This window comes from Neodiprion lecontei, chromosome 2, assembly GCF_021901455.1.
Source record: "Neodiprion lecontei isolate iyNeoLeco1 chromosome 2, iyNeoLeco1.1, whole genome shotgun sequence".
Taxonomy (NCBI): domain Eukaryota; kingdom Metazoa; phylum Arthropoda; class Insecta; order Hymenoptera; family Diprionidae; genus Neodiprion; species Neodiprion lecontei.
The window spans coordinates 53,458-73,343 of NC_060261.1; the positions used below are offsets into that span (position 1 = coordinate 53,458).

The 19,886-nt window shown below is 38.8% G+C and overlaps 2 protein-coding genes across 10 annotated transcripts in view; one reads left to right on the top strand and one right to left on the bottom strand.

Moving 5' to 3' along the window:
- The window catches only part of LOC107223342 (phosphatidylinositol 4-phosphate 5-kinase type-1 beta), a 62,501-nt gene that overhangs the window by 4,061 nt on the left and 38,554 nt on the right, over nt 1-19,886 (bottom strand). The window contains exon 18 of one of the 3 annotated variants that reach the window (XM_046730197.1): nt 10,876-11,049. The exons of the other annotated variants lie outside the window; for them this stretch is intronic. Within the exon in view, the coding sequence (XP_046586153.1) occupies nt 10,891-11,049 (159 nt within the window). The 3' untranslated portion in view covers nt 10,876-10,890. Of the gene's footprint in view, nt 1-10,875; nt 11,050-19,886 lie in introns of those variants that run through there. 3 annotated transcript variants of the gene reach the window in all.
- LOC107223348 (epidermal retinol dehydrogenase 2) lies at nt 12,269-19,529 on the top strand. Of its 7 annotated transcripts, none has more exons than XM_015663010.2 (7): nt 12,269-12,424; nt 16,474-16,666; nt 16,920-17,276; nt 17,686-17,800; nt 18,064-18,145; nt 18,299-18,409; nt 18,665-19,529. In XM_015663010.2, the coding sequence occupies exons 2-7, from the start codon at nt 16,487-16,489 to the stop codon at nt 18,729-18,731; spliced, it is 912 nt and encodes a 303-aa protein (XP_015518496.1). In that variant the 5' UTR covers nt 12,269-12,424; nt 16,474-16,486; the 3' UTR covers nt 18,732-19,529. The 7 variants fall into 7 exon arrangements, with proteins under 7 accessions (XP_015518496.1, XP_046586175.1, XP_046586170.1 ...); XM_046730219.1 differs by lacking the exon at nt 16,920-17,276 and adding an exon at nt 12,504-13,075 and having other exon boundaries at nt 12,279-12,424; XM_046730214.1 differs by lacking the exon at nt 12,269-12,424 and adding an exon at nt 12,930-13,075.

Genomic DNA, 19,886 nt, shown 5'->3' on the forward strand with positions numbered 1-19,886 from the left:
CGCCAAGCTTACAGTGATACTTGAGGATTATTTTCATCTTGCATCATATAGATACTTACGAATTGTTACGTTCAGTATTACCACAAGTATACACATAATTTCAACTCTTCTCACAAAGAAATGTATAATATAGCCCATTGGCAACGCTGCTATCCCGTACAATAGGAAAATCACCAGCATTCGGACTATGATTGGAACAGTTTTTCATTCATATCGATGCTTCAATTGCGAATCGCAAGGCATTCGTATATAGATTTCTCATGGACCCTTACCATATTCGATCCCATCGACATCGGGGATGACATTGTAAAAGATAGGGACGAGAAAAGCAATCGGCAAAAGACACAGCAAATAAATCAAAATATCTGTGACATAGATCGGAGCCCAATATTTTATAACGGACATTCCGATAGTATTCAATTGCAACTGTTTTGAGCTGGACCTGAATTCCGTCGTCGCCGAAGCAATGCTTGGCAAGAGTAAAAATAGGGACGCAATGACAGCGAAGTTTTGCCAATTTCTAATCCCACGACTGTTGATGATACGGCTTTGCCACTAAAGGATCAATCTTTGTTAATGTTTCAATTTTGTTTGAAAAAAGCAAGTGGTTGATGTTTCCGATTCATCAAATTTTCCAAGTAATCGAAGAAATAAGAGAAGACCATTCCAAGACTCTTACATGCGTACAATCCAAAATTGGCTCTGTTTGTATTCTAATGAAACACTCCTTACAGCCATTGTGTCTCAGCAGCGCGTTGTGGAGGAAATTGACTGAAATTGGGCCACTGTGCGATGCGGTTACAGAGTACAGAAGGTCTATTCCATCTTTCTCGGACACATCAATTCCCAAGAAATATCGTTCTCTGATCTAGAGAACATGAACTTGTCTACACGTATTCCATCACTGCAGGTAGAATGAATTACTGTCGTGCAGGTCGTCAAACAATTTCCGCAATTTTCATTAAATTTACCTCTATGGAATTCCAGGTGGGCTTTGTGATAAGCTCTCTGACACTGTCGTTGGACACGTAGTAATAATTACCCTGTCCGTTAGAATCGTACAACCTGCTCGTATCTATCAAATCACCGAGCAGCGCCGTCGAACTTCCATCGCTGCGGTGAAGCAGAATCCCGAGACCCGCGGCAGTGTATTTTGAGATGTTAACTTGGTTCACCCTGCAGATCATGTGGGACGAAAAATATATTGATACACGCCTAAGGGTGATGATGATCACAAATCATCACAAAATAATTCGGTTTTCGGCAATACTTTTCAGACTACGGTGCATGATAGGTATTGCCTAATTATGTTACCTTGATGTCATGATACGGAGATTCGCTGAGCCGGCCATTTCCATACACACGATAGATGTGACCAATGAAAATAGCAGCTGGAAAATAGTTTACAAGAAAACATCACGGATTCCAGCACATGAATAGTGGTAACTAGGGCTTGCGATCAGCGTGCCGTTTATACAAAACTTACAGAATAACCGTAGACATTCCACAACGTAAATACGTGCAAACACTTCTTGTAAAACATAATGCCAATCTGTTGCATGAAAAGCCTCCATCCTTTCATTCTCTTCCATGCCTTTGCTGAAATAATTACAGCCTGTTTTCCTCGTCAAATAAACTTTTTTCAAAGCCTGTATCCGATTCATATTATTTAATAATACAATATAATACCCAGTAGATGCGATAATGCATTGCAGGTGTGTACAAATTTTTCCGAAATAAATTGCAATACTATTATGTACGTAGGGTGTAGGGTACTCGTGTATTACAATTCATATCCCAAGGGTAGATTCCGGGTGACTAAGAATTTTAAACTTGAACCTGATGGCTGCGAAAATACTCTGATAGAAAAAATGAAAAATAAACGGGTGCTGTTCTCGTATTATTATCCACCCAGCTTGTACCTAGACAAGGGTGTAATAAAGTATCACCTGTAGTAAGGAGTTCGTGCCGTCTTTTTCTGATCATCATTTCGAATTCATTACTGTTGTAAAAGCCGTTTATACCGTGCCGCGTCTTGATATGACTCGCGAATCCTATTCTGGATCACACACATGAAATAGCCAAAGATACAGACTGAGATTAGTAATATCATTTTCAACTGACTATTTCAGATTATGAAAATCGAATCACTCATTATTTGAATTGGATTAATAGGAGTTGGCTTAAAGTTCCTTCTAAATATTTACCTACGAAATTGCTCTTCAATACTGGCAACACTCAATCCGAGAGTCTTTATTCTCAACGAATAAGCGTTGTACTCAAGATGTTTGAGCAATCTTGTGAACATAGTTCTTCGTGGTAAGTCATACTTTATTACTAACCCCAATCTGCTTCGCAATTTTATCTGATCCGAAGAAAAGTTCTGGATCGCAGCGGTGAGAAGGTCAAGGTCGCAGTCCTCTTCGAGTACTATACTGAGCAGGTAAGCAACACCTGTTTTCACGTTTCACCCATAAGATTAGAGAAATTATTGTCCGGGTCTTCCAAAAATTGAATAATTACGCCGCGGTCTTCAAACACCCTACAATCTTACAATTAGGTGATGAACGTCAACTAGCTTCGTTTTGTTTATTTCTCGCGTGTCTCAGTTGTTTAGGTGGCCGAATTTTTAGAAATAAGCAATCCATTCTGTCCGGTAATACTTATAATAATAATAACATTAACAATAACAATAGCAATAGCAATAACAATAGTAATAACAATAACAATAACAATAATAATAATAATAATAATAATAATAATAATAATAATGATAATAATGACGCCGATGACGATGATGATGATGAAAAACTAACCGAAACGTCGATTCAGATACATTTTGGTTCCATAGCACTCGACTTTACCATTTGCGATAATTGCAATTCTATCCGGTAAAACGTCCGCAGCTTCCATCGAATTTGTTGTCATTATTATGGTTCGCTGTTCCCTAAACGCCTTGACGTTTTCAACATACTATAATATATTTGTTTCCCATGACACTATAAAATGTATACTAAGTTTTACAACACGTTTGCACCCACCAGTAGCGTGTCCCAAACTCTACGCCTGTTCTGAGGATCGACGCCGTACCCGGGTTCGTCCAAGACTAGGATCTAAATATCGGAGAACCAATTAATACATTAAAGGTATTTCCATACGTGTGTATAATTAAGGTACATGTGTGTTTTCTATTTTGTAAACTTATAGTGATGAACCGGATGAGAAAAAGTAAAAAGTATCCTTGGCAACCTGGGCTAATCAATTGTTAGTATATACCTTGGCGTTCCCAATTAAGGCCATGCTCAGACAGACACGTCGTTTCATACCCAGCGAGAAATGTTGAACTTTGTCGTTCCAGTTCGAGCCCAATCCCAGCTGAGTAAGCATCATTTCAGCCTTTTCAAATGCATCCTTGTAAGGCATCCCTTTTAGCTAAATTTAGTCACATTAAACATAGATGCGTTGCATATTGTAGAAATCGCATGACTTGCACAAGAATCGTATAATACCCAGTAAACATGAGCCGGTTAAAATGTGGTTGAAGAAACGTTAAGGTCGTATAATTATGGTATAGGTAGAAAATATTACCGTGTTCGATATACGGTAATTTTTCAGTAAAATATTAATCGTTGTCTCTCCACAAATATTATACGATTTTCATTACACGTACATTTAAACAACGGTTTCTAGACTAATAATCAACGTTTTGTTTACTAGTTCAATTGCTAATTTAAATTCGTTAAAAACCGGTATATTTATAGATATTAAAATACAAATTTTCTACGTTTCATCGTTAACGTTTTGTTGTGGTAAGCGAGATTCGTAGTATAAACGTGTGGTAAAACCGTTTATATTTCTAGTCTTATGAACAGTTAATATACATGTTTTATTCCTTCACCGGTAACACAAGCTTAACGTTTCATTCACTGCTTTTCTACAACATTTAAACAACGGTTTCTAGACTAATAATCAACGTTTTGTTTACTAGCTCAATTGTCAATTTAAATTCGTTAAAAATCGGTATATTTGTAGGTATTAAAATACAAAATTTCTGCGTTCCATCATCAACGTTTTATTGTGGTAAGCGAGATCCGTAGTATAAGCGTGTGGTAAAATCCATTATATTTCTAGTCTCATGAACAGCTAATATACATATTTTATTCCTTCACCAGTAACACAAGTTTAACGTTTCGTATAGTTACCATACCTTGCCAATATGTTCTCATTAATTGTTTAATAATTAAGTCAATACACTTTTGATCTACTGATCACATGTAATACGTGAAAATTACGTCGTACATAGACTTGTCATATCGATACACAGAATTATATACCTACTCGGGCCGAAACGTAAACAAGATTTGTTTCGTACCTTTCTGACCTTCATATCCAAGAATACTACCCTTTTCAACATAGTGAGGGCAGGAATCAACTTTTACATCATTTACTTACATATTGCGATGTTTGAATTTGGAACTATAATCATTATATTCAAGTTTTTCTCATGTTAGCAGTGACTAAAATTCAACGTTTTGTTATCCTCCTCAGCACGTTTTTCTGATTACCTTAAATTTTGTAAACAACTGGTCATTCGATTTCCAATCTTTTTTTTCATTCGATAAACTAGTAAGTATCATCAAAAATATGAAAAAATTCAGGTGACATAACACTAGAAGTGATAATTTTATTCTACGTAATATTGTAAAGTAGAACAATATGTTACCTCCATTTTTTCAAATTCTTTTCCTTGTGTTATTGTTAATTCCCCAACATAGGAAAAAAAGTTGAAAAATCGATGAACAGATTTTTTTACAAAGGTCACCAAGAAATTACGTAGTTGAGCATATAAGTGCATCCCTTCGCGGCGTCTTTATTATTTGTAAAACATACGTTTTCCTATACCATAATGTATATATTGGAATAACCCATGCTAGGAAAGCGAGTGGCCGTAGATGAAGCTCGTGTACCATGGATGTTACATATACGTATAATGAGCGCATGTGTCAAACGGCAAGCGGTCGCGAAGAATCGAGAATGTCCTAGCGTGAAATACTCGCGCCTCTTCTTCTGCCTCTGATTGGCTCGCTAGGTCAGCGTGTTGTAACTCGTACGGTTCCTGCACGCTGAGAGCCGAGGACGACGCGCCAGAATGCCCCCCCACCACCGTTCGCGAAGGCTCTCAGCTCACGCGATCAGTGAATCAGTCTAATTTGACCAACTTCCGAGGCCAGTGCACGTCCGTGTTTATGTGAGCCTTCGATATAACTGATCTATGCAATGTAGGTATTTGTAAAAGACTGTGTATATATTACATCCCAGTCAAGTTTCACGGATTAGCAGTGATATCAGGAAAGTTAATACTCCAACTGCGGTCCAATATTGGTTAAAACTTGCGTACTGCGTACCTAGAAGACGCCCTCTATAGCATCTGTGTTCTGTGTTGAAATAATGTGCCAATACCTTTTATTATTTTACTTTGTCAGGATTGTGATTTTTTACCTAGTCCCGAGATGAAAGTTAACAATTTTCCTCGTTAGGGTATAATCGTTGTATGATTATTTTGTTTCATGTTTTATTTGTTATCAAACCTCTTGTATCGGATATAAGTTTTTGTTTGTTCATGTTTACTTAATTTTACTATTTGCTATACTTCTATACTCTTGTGAGTACATCTGTACAATTGAGGTATGCGTATATGTAAAAGACTGTATGTTTATTTATACATCCCAGTCAACATTCACACAGTTACATCGTTGGCATAATAAAATGTCCGCATCAACGATACAGACAAACTGGTATATAAAAAACTACTGTTATGTTTCGGATACATTGTTAAAGCGGATATTTCGATACGTGTGCAATGTAACTATTGTCATTGTTGCCTTGGATGAAAGTACCTTATAATAAATATATATCATGTTTCGCAAAGGTGTGTGCTTTATCTCATTTAATTGTCCTGTATTTCTCATAAGAATACATAGGTGTGGATGTAAAATAATTAATATCATTTAATTGGTGCAAGTTACCATTACTGAAATAGCTAAGAATGTGAGCGTTGCTGTATCATCTAACCCCTGAGATAAGTCCATATTGACCATACAAGAAGCTTTTAACAGCTTGTGCATTAATATAGTACATGAAAAATTATACCGAAAACATATTCTCAAGTTGGTTGTTACACGTTTATCGGAACCGCGTGATACTCGATTAAGTGTATTCAATTAAACGTATAATAATTGTTTACGGATATCGTTTTTACGTTAAATCAACACACATTAAGTACGTGTATTATTATAAAAAAAATTTTCCAATGAACACGCTTATTAAACGTGTTTGAACCACGAAAAATGGTGGCTATAACAGGTATATATTAAACGTCTACGTTAACATTTAAATTGCGTTCTTTCATACTTGTTTCATTACATTTCCGAAAACCGTAATTTCGACGTTTACTTCAACCGTGGAATATCCGGATCATAATCACTAACAGAAAACGTTGATGAGCGCAGTCGAAAAAACCTGTATCAGGGCGGACATTTTTCACGAGAAAAAACGTATGTGCTGAACGATTATTCAACTATATACAACGTTATTTTTCGACGAATTTCTTACGATTTATTTACCAGCAATGTTTATTGGGTACGATACTCGAAATTGCAATGATCATGTTTCATACACAAAATGCATGATATGTTTGTTAGCGCGATTCTGCCTGCGTGGCTGCATGTATGCGGGCGTGCATGTGAGAAAATGACACGCGTTTGCACGATGAAAAACTCTCAAGTTCAAATATTTCTGTCATACCATTCCGAACAAGTAAACATGTTGTATGGCAGTCAGATCGTTGACAAGAATATTATCTTGTGGACAGTATCCGATGAGGTATTTTGACGAGTCCTTCTGCCTATTATAATCCCTTCCAAGGATGTAGATGTCTCCCCGCGACGGCTTGTGAATACCTGTTTTATACAAGACATCCATCTGCTCGTATCGGATTTTTATACTTATGCAATTGATATTACGTTATATTTATGGCCTAATTAAATCTCGTATATAGGTATCTATGCATTGAAGATTATATTTTTATGGTGGCCTTAAAGCAAAATTATAGCCCCGTGAGTCGTTACACATCTGTCAAATGACGAATTGCAAAATTTCTGATTCTGACAAATCGGAAGGGTGCTGATATTTTTCTGTCTTTTTGTTCTTGTATCGGATTATTAATAGACAATGATATGCCGTATCTTCGTCGTTTTCGGAATTGTTATTTTTGAATGAACTTTTTGCAAAACTCCTAATTCCAATTGTTAGTAATACACTGTGAGATGTGTAAAAAAAACTCAGTGAACAATGATATCAAGTTTTGAAGCAGACGACAGATTTTTTTAAACAAGTGGCATTCGAAGTCCCACATTTTGCACTCATAAATGACTGCAAAGTTTCAAGTATAGTGACGTCTACTGTAAGTCATAATATGTACACGTAGTAATGATTTTTAAAACTGAAGTAACAAAGCGTGACCGTAAAGGTGGATTTTTTTCTAATTTTGTGTGCAAGAGGTGTATTTATTTACATCAATCTTGCGTTATTTTATCTATTCAATGATTCACGATCAATAAAGAAAGTTCAGAGCTATCCAGTATTTCACCATCTGAAAGGTTGTTGTTATATTCGACAATACGAATTCCGAAAATTACTATGAAAGTGACCAGAATCTATTTTTGATATAGGACAAAATTTCGCAACAAAATCATATGTAAAAGAAAATTAGCACTCTACCGGCATGGATACTCTATGGGTCTAAAGTTTTGCTTGCGGTTTCGCTTCGATGCGTATAAATTATCACCGTTTAATATGTGAGAACCAATTGTCATGCAGTACCTACAATCATTTTTAGGAGAGTACTTTTCCCAGCGCCGTTGTGCCCAAGGATAATATGGAATTCCCCCTCGTAGAAATCGATATTCATACCATCGATTGCAGCCACTCGATTTTTCATCGAGCCAAACGTTTTCGTAATCTGCCTGATTGTGATTATCGGCTGTAGCAGATTAGTACCGACAATGAGTTGTTACATCGATCGGTTACGCGACATCAATTGGTAATTAGGAAAATTCTGCGGTTAAGGTCCATATTGGGTAGACAGATATATAATATCACAATGCGGCAGCTGTATTACGCTCGGGGCGTAAGGTACGCGATAACGATCGCGAAACTATACTCACCGCCGAACCGGTCGGCGCCTTCTCAACGGTAGACCGCTTTGTCGTGCCGTTGTAACTATTGACGTCGAGATTTTCTGACCCCGAACTAAATGTCTGGAAAAACATTTTTTTTGCCGGTTTATCAATCATTTATAACCAGGTGAGAGCTGCTATCGAACGTCGATATTCGATTGACACAATTACAATGAATTGAATTATTATTTCATTTGACAATATGCAGAATTGTTTTACGTTGGAGAGTGCAGGTATTACGGGCGTATAGGTAGATAAGTGTGAATCACCTCGCACGGATAGTACCATGATCTGGCGGCCCCGAGTTTACCTGGCCTCAGGCTGTCAAAATAAAGTGTCAATAGTATCCAGAAACATGCGTGCAACGTCCAAGACGCTAGAATCATGGTAAGAGATGGTCGGTGCTCCCCGTGTACCAAGTAGATCGCTTCTTCGGAATCTACAGCTTTTGATTCCATCGGTGCCGACCTCGAAACTGGCGTGTTATTTGAATTATATCCGACGACGCGTTCTCCTATGTACGAGGGAAGAGATTTAGAGCGCTGGCGGTACTTGTTATTCAGGGCTCCAGCGCCCTGCCAAAGTCCGAACTTGGCTTTTAATCCGACATTTCGGACGGTCGCATCCAGCAATGGGAGCGGGCTTACCAATATTCGTATCATGCCTTGCCGCAAAATTGGACAAACCATAGAGCAATCCGGTATGCGGTAGACACAGTGTTGCGAGTTGTATAAAGTACCTCATGTTTTCTGTCTTCTGGCTTAATATCACTGATAAATAACTCAGTACCAGCCACAGCATAGTACCTACGAGGCATGCTTTCAATGCTGAAAGATAATATTACATGCCAGTATCGGCATTATTACAAAAACGAATCACAATGCATGTCGTAGCTGTACATAGGCATGTGCATACATATCATCTGAAGTGTAAACATTGATCCGTGACGTTCCGGACGATACAACGCTCCGACATCACGATAAATAATGTAGGGTGTTTATTTATCCATAGCAATATTGGATAACAGTACAAATGTAATCGACAGAAGAGGGAAACAGCGTGTGTGTGCGTGTGTCTGTGTGTGTGTTTTGAATTGACACGTATTCTAAGGTTAGATTCGACGGTCATGGGTTGTGTTATGTTTATTGAGGTTGAGTTTGTTTCGCGCTCGGCCGACTATGGTGCTTAAAAAAAAATTACCCGCCTCAGGTTCATTGTCGCCAAGCGTACACACATTTCAGAGATAGAAAAATTACTAGAATGAGGTTGAAAGTGGATATTCAAAGAGAGATGAGCTATATGCACAGTAAGAGCAAACTTGTAACTAAAACTAAGGTTGAGCTAAGGTAAAGTACGTCTAAATTAAGTCTACACAGCTCTCAGAAAGCTACTGTCCTATGTCGAGTGGTCGAGCTCTGTCTAAAACAGGGGGCTTTGTGTGAGTTATTGCCTATAACCTTCAACTTACAGTCATCGAAAAACGTCCCTACGAAAACCATGAAGCACGTCGACATTGTCAGATAAAGTATAACAAACAGGCAGACAGTTGGAGGATAGGTGTTCACGAATACGGGATTCAATATAATGGTAGATGCTATCGCCGCAGGCAACCCAACCATCAACATGTACGACATCCAGCCTGCGTACAAAGTGCTCGGCGACATTCCCATGGCATACATCAAGTCCTGAATCATTATAAAAAGTCTATATATTCGAGCGGTCAACATCTAGATGTCGGAGGACCGCTCAAAAAACATGCCGCCCCTGACTCGAGTCCGCAGTTCTATTCGTTATACATAAGTATACAACTGTTGCGTGCGGTAGTAATCATCATGCGGCACATGTATCTCGCGTAGCGTGTATTTACCCGAAAACCTTTGTACTTGTCGTGGACCACCTTATACAACACTTCGGCAGGTATCAATAGGAGCGCGATGATTATCAGGTAGTATGCAACGGTTACCGAAGGCTCCAAAAGCACGGGCATGACCAACAGGTTTAGCGTATGATAGGGGAAACGCCCAATCCGAATCTACTGGGAGATTTTACGTGAAATTAATTTTCGTCAAGACGTTGACCTCAAATTTCATCGAACACTGCCAGCACATTACCCATTTTCCCGTTACCTTGTTCTTTAAATTGAACAACTGGCCGTCGTTCCACATATTCAGAAACGAAACGTCAATCGCGATTTGCAGCGGTATGAAACCAGTGACCATGTAAGGGTCTGAAATATAATCGAGGCACTTGAAGTTCTTCATACGTACTTTTCGCTCGTTGTATATTGGGTACGCACTTCGACCCAATATCCTCGATTCATTGGTAATATAAATACTTAACGTTTCGTTGCGAAAAGGAAATTACAACTATTGGACGAGTTATGCATAATTAACGCTTGCCTTCTCTAGATGGCTCCTCGTCATTCCACATGGCAGAGAGACTGCTGCTGAAATCGTAAGATCGAATTTTGTAATCCAACACCGTCGGCTTGTTGCGTTGATCACCGGTTATGTTAAAAATCGCCCACAGCGACTTGACGTGAGTATTCTTGCCGTGTGCTTCGTTTTCAGCAACCGGTGCAACTGCGAATGCGGTAGGTGTGTACGCATATTATGTACAATTAAGATGCTCATTAAATGAATAATCCGAATTTTCAATATTCCCAGGTCGAGATAATCTTACTATTGATTCTCAACAACTTTGCAGCTTCCGACATTAGTTCGCTCACGAATCGGTGATTTGGGGTGTAACGACAACTCACATCTTTCGGCATCTGGTTAAAAATTTCTGCAACCTTCAGAGGTTCGTTCAGCTGGAACATCATTTCATTGTATTATTGAACTTTATCAGAAATTCATTACGGGTCGCATTAGGAGCGACGCTACACTCAACTAAAAATATTTGCATCGTTGCAGGTTTCCGGCATTCGCAGATTTTTTATAAAACTGAAATCGGAACGTGCCGAGCAAAAGGAGCGGCACTGAGTCACGCCCGCTATATGTATCCCGTACAAGTACACGGATGGTAACTTTTTTCCAGATTCTCCAAATTCAAAATCTCAGCTTGCTCAGCTTACGAGATAACGGGGAAACCCGCAATAATGGTAATTTCGCTCCATGGCATAATGTTAGTTGATATATTAGGTATTTCGAAATTTATTTATTACTTCTGAACGAAGCGCTCGCGGTTCAAAGATTAACCGAATTTGCAGAGTGAATATTATCGTGACGAGAAATTGCAGCAGCGTGAAGATGAACGTATTTTTTCTCACGAGTACAGTTTTCCGCAGTATTAAGACAAGTTTTCGCCAAGCTTCTACAATCATCTCGTTTCTGCAGCACATTTCGACAATATATACGCATATATTTATATATTATTTATAAAAAGTTCACCGGTGCCCGAGACAATCACGATTATTTCAAGAAATCTACGGCTTATCGTACTTTTTATTATGACTAAGATGACAAATGTAGACAATGTCTGTTTTATCATCTCTCAAATGTCATCTCGTCATGGTTACGCTACCGGCGGATGTTATCCCTCATTATCAGTGCCTGTGCCAGTGGTCTGTACTACATACATGCACATGATACACAGGCGTGTGTAACTAGCTGATTATAGGGGCCATGCGGCCATGTGGCCTCGTGGTCATCGACTTTTATGAAATTTCCTTTTCTCTTGAAAGTTTTGTGGTTAACAATAAGCTTGAACCCAACAATGAGTCGCGTATATTATACTCCCATGTCGTGTGCGTATAATGTTGTACAGTACATTTTCTGGTCGTTCCTTCGAACCATGTGCGTCTTTGCTATTTGTTTCCCCGCTGCTCTATATTATAGTACCGATACACGTTCGTTTCATTAACCACTATGGCGATCGAAGATGTGAGAGAAAGTCAAGATAACCTTGCAAAAGTATCTTATTTTCAGGTATACCGTATAATTAGCGGTCATTAAATTTGCATGACATTAAATTGTTCGAGATGAAACGGCGGTGGGGGTGGAGGCGAGGGGAGCACGAGAACCTTGCCTTTGGTTGCGAGCGGTAGGTTTGCGGGCTCGTTTGCCTAGGAATGGCCTCTCACTGTTTAGTAACAAGTGGTTAGTACGGTGAGAACCTTGCCTGATTACGGTGCATGCTACGAGGGGCTATTCAAACTGAACGGAGCAGCCTCGTGCAATAACGCGGTAAGAGAATTAGATATTTGACATGTTTCAATGAAAATTCGCTAGCCATTTGACGAATAAACATTTATTAACCATATAGGCATCGTCATGGGGTTACGGTGAATCGACCAATCATCGATCATTATTCTATCAAATTTACACGAGGTCTACGTTCAACTGTCACAATTTCAACGCAATAACGTTTCATTCAAGGTTTCAACGCTGCAGTATTATAATGCAACTGCTTCCAGATAAAACTGTACTGTCAACTTGAAAACTTGTATTAATCATCATCCGTACATGTATACCTATAAACATACCTACCTGCGATGTGTAATTTCTACATGCGTATTGAAGGGATAATGAAAACGTATTTTCATTATCAAATTGTCGGGCAGTGATTCGTGTTTTTCATACGGTTTAAAGGCTGACGCCGACTAGACCGCGGCGGACGGCGGCGGACGGCGGCGAAATTTTCGCTCATACAGTTATCCATATAGGTGTTCACACTAGACGGCGGCGGACCGCGGCGGACCGCGGCGGATCGCGACAATTTTTCGCGAGTTCCAGGTTGGGAATATTTCGGCGGTGCGCCGCGCATCGCCGCGCATCGCCGTCGTCTAGTGTGAACACCCGACCGATGCCGAAATTCATCCCAAGTATAAAAATAGGGTAACCTGCGTTACTTTGATGTAAATGGTTATGGTTTACAAGGATTCTTTTCATTCTCTCCACTGTTCTTGCGAATAATAAATGTATTCATTTTTACATCTTAAACAAATCCTACGGATATTAAATAAATGTTACGTAAGTAATTACTTCATTTTTAAGGAAATTTAAGTAAATGTGAGTTTTAGAACAACAAGTTATGATCAACGGATTATTTTGTGTGAAAATTTTTTTTTTTTTTTTTATTGTTCGGGTATGATGCTGATTTCGTGAAGACTGTTTTTTATTTTGCGTATTAATTTTTATGCATAAGAAATGAGAGAGTATATTTTGAGCTAAAATTTATTTCATTTTTACTATACATATATTATATGTATAATAGGGTGTTTCAAAATAAAAAAAATTTCGATTTTCCAACGGACCACACCCGAAATAGTTAGTTTAGGTAGAAACAAAAATTGTGGCGAAAGATGAGCATTGTCGGTTGAGTGGAAGATCGGGCACATTTGATTTTTAATCCTTTTTTCCTTTTTATCGAATTTATGATGGACAATTGTTAGTAATTTTTTTTCGTGTTAAACACTTCTTCATCTGAGCTATCCATAATGAGTAATCAAGAAGTAGTGGCAAATATGCATGAATATTTATTGTGTGCCCATGACGACTGAGACAAATGGTGGTCATCAGATAATTGAAGAATATCTCTTTTTCGTAGAAACAGTATCGGTGGGTGGTCAGGCGACTATAGTGGGCGCATCTCACAGTAACTGCGCCGCGGTCCGCCGCGGTCCGCCGCGGTCCGCCGCGGTCCACCGCGGTGTAGTGGGCGTCAGCCTTAATGTGTATGAGTTTTCAGTAAACAATCAGTGTAGACCACATATTATTGCGAATGCAACGCAAGTCGTGATTGAAATGATTGTGTAAACCGGTATACGGTATCAAATTCGACATAGGTATAATAATGTAAGCGATTCAAATTTCCCAGTTATATGTAAGTACAGAATGCGGTATTTGCCCAATGAGTAATGTTCGATATAGATAGTAATCTTCAATTTAACGTCCATCATGTTTTCACTATATTGTATTGCGTTTATGACGACGACTGCGCGTCGCGTATATTTCCCTATTGCTAGCGGCTTGTGTTCAATATAACTTGCCAGTGATGTATGAAAACTGATTGCCAGCTGGTGTGGTAATAACTGCCCGAAAAGGACAATGTACTGCATATTATTTGAAATAGACAACCCAATTAGTATTAGCTAGATAAGGGGGCATGAATTACGTGCATTCAAAACAGCCATTTATATATTATTGCCACAGCTTTTACAAAGGGGAACCGTAAAAAAATAAATAAATAAAACTGACCCTTTTTTTTTACGATACATTCCAAATGATTGACAACGCGACATATAATAGTGAATTTCGTTTGCATCGCACCAATGTGTTTCTCGCTTCGGTTAGTATATTTCAGAAAAATCGTTCGCAGACAGGATTTATAGCACAAGCCCGATAGGTCCAAGTTCAATGTGAGCTGATCAGCGCTGATGTCTAGTTGAAATATATAATACGTTATACTGGTTCACCTTGAGAATTATATGCGAAACAACAATCACTTTCGTAATACTGTCGTCGATTTCTTTAGACGTATATGTATACTTGTATGTAAGGTATAATGATGCATAGGTATGAAACCCTCACACTACTTTCGTACAGGTTGCTCCACACGGCAGGATACCTACGCGTGACGTCTACACCTATGTATACCAAGAGTTTCCCGTGGGCCTCAACGCTCGGCTGATTCTTAAATTTATTATGAAATGCAGCTTTGGTTGCCTATATCTGATAGCGTTGAGCGGGGAGTTTCACGGAATACTCATGGCATACACAGCGTATACGTATCTGTATACCGATTGCTTTTCACTGCCGATCCATTCATCTTGTCGATTTTGTACAGCAGAATCGCTTGTAAACATTGATTAGTAATAATTGAATAATTTCACCTATCAATATCTAACGGTTTATGCCGCGATTATAGGTATTGGAATCACTCAACTCCTGCCGGCAATTTTCCGCACGGTTGGGATCTAAATTCCAAAGTACAAATGTTCAACTGATGAAATATATTGTGAACAAAGAATATCGATGTAAGAACCCCGTTAATTAAGTTATAGGTGACAGATATCATTTATCCATGGTTGGTAGTGTGTGTCGTGTGCTACGCATGAAACCAGTTTTCGGGAGCGAATGCGGAAATAGAAGAATTTCGAACACACATTTTACGTCGGTAAATGCTAGGGGAGGGAAAACGTTCCATAAATTCGTAATTCGCTTGTAATTTGTGATTCCGACGCCAAGAAAATACTCGCATCTATAACATCAAGCCCTTCTGATTCTTACTCTTTGTTCGGGTATACCTTGGTTTTATCTTGCTGCATCTCCAAAATCTCCGACTATTAGAATCGCAAACATTGGGGTTGGCCTTAGTTCGAAGCCATTGACCTGCCAAGGATAGACAGCTTTCATAACTCCTTCCGCTCCGACGTTAAGGATGGCCTCGATTTCGCGTAATTATATGAATTGGAGGATACGCATTAAGTCAACATATTTTACATGCGAGATTACCATTGAAATACTTTTTATAGCCATACAGGTGGCCACAGAAATTCCGGTAAAATCCTTGAGACTTCCCCTAGTCAAAATCTATTGTTTCCCTGACCGACGCTAAAAAAAAATACATACAGAGATGAGGTTTTCTTCTTTCAATTCAAAAATACGAACAAGAACAACTAAGATAGAAAACAATACTAAAAAGATGGTCGGATGAGGGAAATACAAAGTTTAACTCTGTCGGCACGAACTGTCAAAATCGAACCTTTTCGAATTTGAAACACGTTCGTTTAATTAATACATCTTTTCTACATTCTTCCGTCGCGGGACGTTATTACACAGCGCATGTTTTACTAATTTCATTTGCGAAGAGTGAAGCTATGAAGTGACGGTGTACGGAAGAGCGCGGCTAATAACTTTTTTTACTTCAATTTTTTAAGTCGCAAGCAAATAGAAAAAAATCACCGGCTGATAACAGAGATAACAGAGTTCCCTGAAACATCAACGTTTTTGCCTGACCGTGGTCACCCTGTGACCAGATCAATCACAGGCAATTGCTACAATTCGACATTGACGCGTCTTAGCGGGGTAGACAATAACCGTTATGCTAAAGTACTACATAAGATTACTAATTGTCACATAAAAGTTTTCGCGTTTGTCACTCTGCAGGCTCGATTGCCTACCAAATATTGTCCCGGGATAAATGTCACACCATTTGATTTCTTGATAAAAATTCTCCGAACGATACGTCGTCGCCACAATATACTGAACTTCAATTTTTTTTTATTCATCAGATCCCGGTGTAGGATGTTGACACATCAAAGCGAGCCATCAAATCACAATGCACGAGTTCCTGTCACAACCTTCTTCTATCTCGGAGCAGAGATACTGCTTGCAGCACTGATCGGTCTCTCATTGGCTATGCTTGCTATCATAAAGAGTACACTGCCAAAACCACCCAGAGACTTGACCAACTATAAAGTTGTGGTATGGATATAAACGCACTTTGTCGATAGTTGCGTAGTACAGATAAATCAATTCCTCGCCTCGTGGTAATACTGCGGGCACTGCACGGTATGAGACATATTATAGTTTATAGGCAGAGGAATCTGATTTTACGAGGTACCTATAAGTATAAATTCAGTTTCTTTTTTAACCTACACATACGTATAACACACATTATGAAATCAATCAAATGGGGGGAAAGAGTGAAATGATTATGATAGTTTTCGTCCAACAGGTAACCGGGGCAGGATCCGACTTGGGAAGAGCTGTGGCTCAGGCGTTCTTTAGAGCTGGGTGCGTGGTAGCGTTTATTGATCAGGATTTGAATTTAAATCAGAACAATTCGCCAAATCCCGCGTCGCAGCACCGAAAAATGAATGACTTCGAGCGGTTTAATGAATTTTATCACGTACCTACGGAACGAATGATAATTACGTACATGTGCGATTCAGCGAGTAGATCGAACATCTCTGATGTGGCGGAAAAAATTCACAGAGATGTTGGACATATAGACGTCTTAATCACCTGCCCAGAGGATTCTAGTAAAGATATTATAACCTCCCTTTCCACGCATCTTATGAGTCATTACTGGGTTAGAACATTTCTATTCTGTATTTCCCGGTCTTTAAATATTCTTGTCGGCTAAATCTGTCGAATAAGGCGTGTTTACCAAATAATCATCGACCGCTACACTGTTGGAAAAAATATGTTTATTTCAAAATACGCCCGAGGTCATGAAAGGTTTACTAAAAATTTTTATCTCATCTTAAAACATTTGCACACTGAAATCCAAATTGAATTAAGGGTGTCCAATAAGATGTGCTGAAAATCACACGGAAATTCAGCACATTGCTTTCGGAACTACAAACAGATTTCGAACGAGTGTAAAATTTCCAACAGCGTATTAACCTTACACTACAGGGACAGAATTTTTGAACATCTTAAAATTTAATTGATTCGTCGCTTTGTATCCACTATTCTCTTTTTTACCAATGTTTCAGACAATTTTAGCATTCATACCTTTTATGATACAATGCGATCACAGTCACATCGTCGCCGTAATACCGACGACGTCAACCGAGGATGCTCATATGGGATCGAAGGCAACTGTTTCTGGTTGGTAAAAATATTGTTTTGTGTCATAATGAGTCTTTCCATGTTCAAAAAAAAAAAAAAAATGAACAAGCTGGGAATATCCTCGCTATCTTCAATCTGGTATAATTTGTCAGCATTGCCACGATATGAATTGTATAAATAATTGCCATTGAATAGACTATCACTATACAAATAATTTTTTAGTACGTATATTGCAGGCACTGAGCAATACATTGATCAATCGCTATAATACTCTTGTTCCTTATCGATGGTTGTCTATTCAGGTATTATTGAAGCGATCAGACAGCACGTTAATAGCGCAAACCAGCTGACGTTCACCACCATGGCTCCGAAGGCGGAGGCAAGGTACGTAAAGCCCTCAACTCGCTGGAGCGAGCGATAATACTCAGCTAGCTAACACCAAGCTGTATCCCAAGCGGGACAAGTGGAAACAATAGTTCGTTAAAGTACCCCGAATTGTCGAATATTCATGTATCGTTTCATGTTTTCGTTAATCAGGTTAATGAACCAAAGTAAGCAACAAACGGCACAAGATATAGTCGAAGCTGTTCGTAGAGATCAATACACTCTGATCACAAGCTGGGGATCTTACGCGTTGTATCCTGTCTGGTAGGTGTCTACTCTTGGTTAGAATAAAAATACGTTAGCAGCTAATAATGTATGTATATGATTACTACCGCTTTAGCCCACATCATTCTGGAATGATCGCTCACATCGAAGATTATTGTTTGACATTAAACCACCACCACCACCGTCATCATCATCATCATCATCATCATCATCATCATCATCATCATCATCATCATCATCATCATCATCATTGTTGCGCCTTGCCTGTCTGCTCATAGGTCTACCTTTTTTCAGCTGCATGGCCTACGAAGCAATCCACACTTTCACCCAGTGGTTATACAGGCAAGGTTGTGAAGATTAGTCGTGATTATTTCCCGTAAATTAGGACGCATGAGTTCAATGTCAGTCTGACTGTACATTTTATTATCGTTCGTTGAAGCGTAGTAGAGATAATGATAGTTTCTCAAAAAATGTATACAGTTTATATTACAATACATTAACATAATGTTGCGTTATGCCAGGAAAATATTAGAAATACATTTTGTAAACTGCAGAAGTAACCTTGCATAATGAAAGTTCTGTCAAATACGTAGTTGAATGATAGAGTTGAAGCAGAGCATATAGCTCAAAAAAATTTTATCCCCCCAAACGGAAGCTTAGTGCAAGATGAAACTACAACAAAACTGATTTCAATCCATAGTTTAATAGTAAAAAATTAATTTGTTTCTCAAATTCACCCGAAGTGCAGCCGGATGAAAATTGTATTGGACCCTTGCTAAGGGCCGGTCTGATTTACACACGCGCACGCACGCACGCACGCACACACGGACACACATGTACACAACTACATGCTTCTACAGTGAGTTATGAAAATGTATCGGTTCGGTACGATGCTAGATTTGTACTAACCATGTTCCAGATTTATTGAGTTCTTTTTTTCACCAACTCGGTGCAGCGCATACATACTCATAAAATATTTGTAAGCATACCAGTACAAAACATAATATATGTAATGCCATACACTACATAACATATGAAATGTGATAAAGCCACGAATATATTTACCTATGTATAAATGTGGTGAAATTTTCAGTCAGTTTTATGCCATAGAGTCGAAGGTTGTCAAGGCTTGTAAATAAATTTCAATCTCGAATTAGTACATCATAGTGACCGCTGTCCGTGTTTCCACTGAACAGCAGTCTTGCAGTACGGTAATTTTTATTTACCCGGTTATGAAAAATCCGTTCCAAAATTTTCCTGCCATCAATTTGTCGATAAATCGACAAATTCATGTGGTAAAGTTTCGTCGCGACTACACACTCTAGTTCTGTCGCGTAGGTACCGTTAGCAATCATATATTCGTAGTAATCCTGTCGATTGGAGATATTCCATTCCGCCATTACGAATGCACTGTAGTCATGCCAATTATCCTTGATATACTCCACCACCTAAAAAAGTGAATAAAATCGGCACTGACGACGACGACGTTGCGAGTTGGTTGCATTGTCGGTGACAG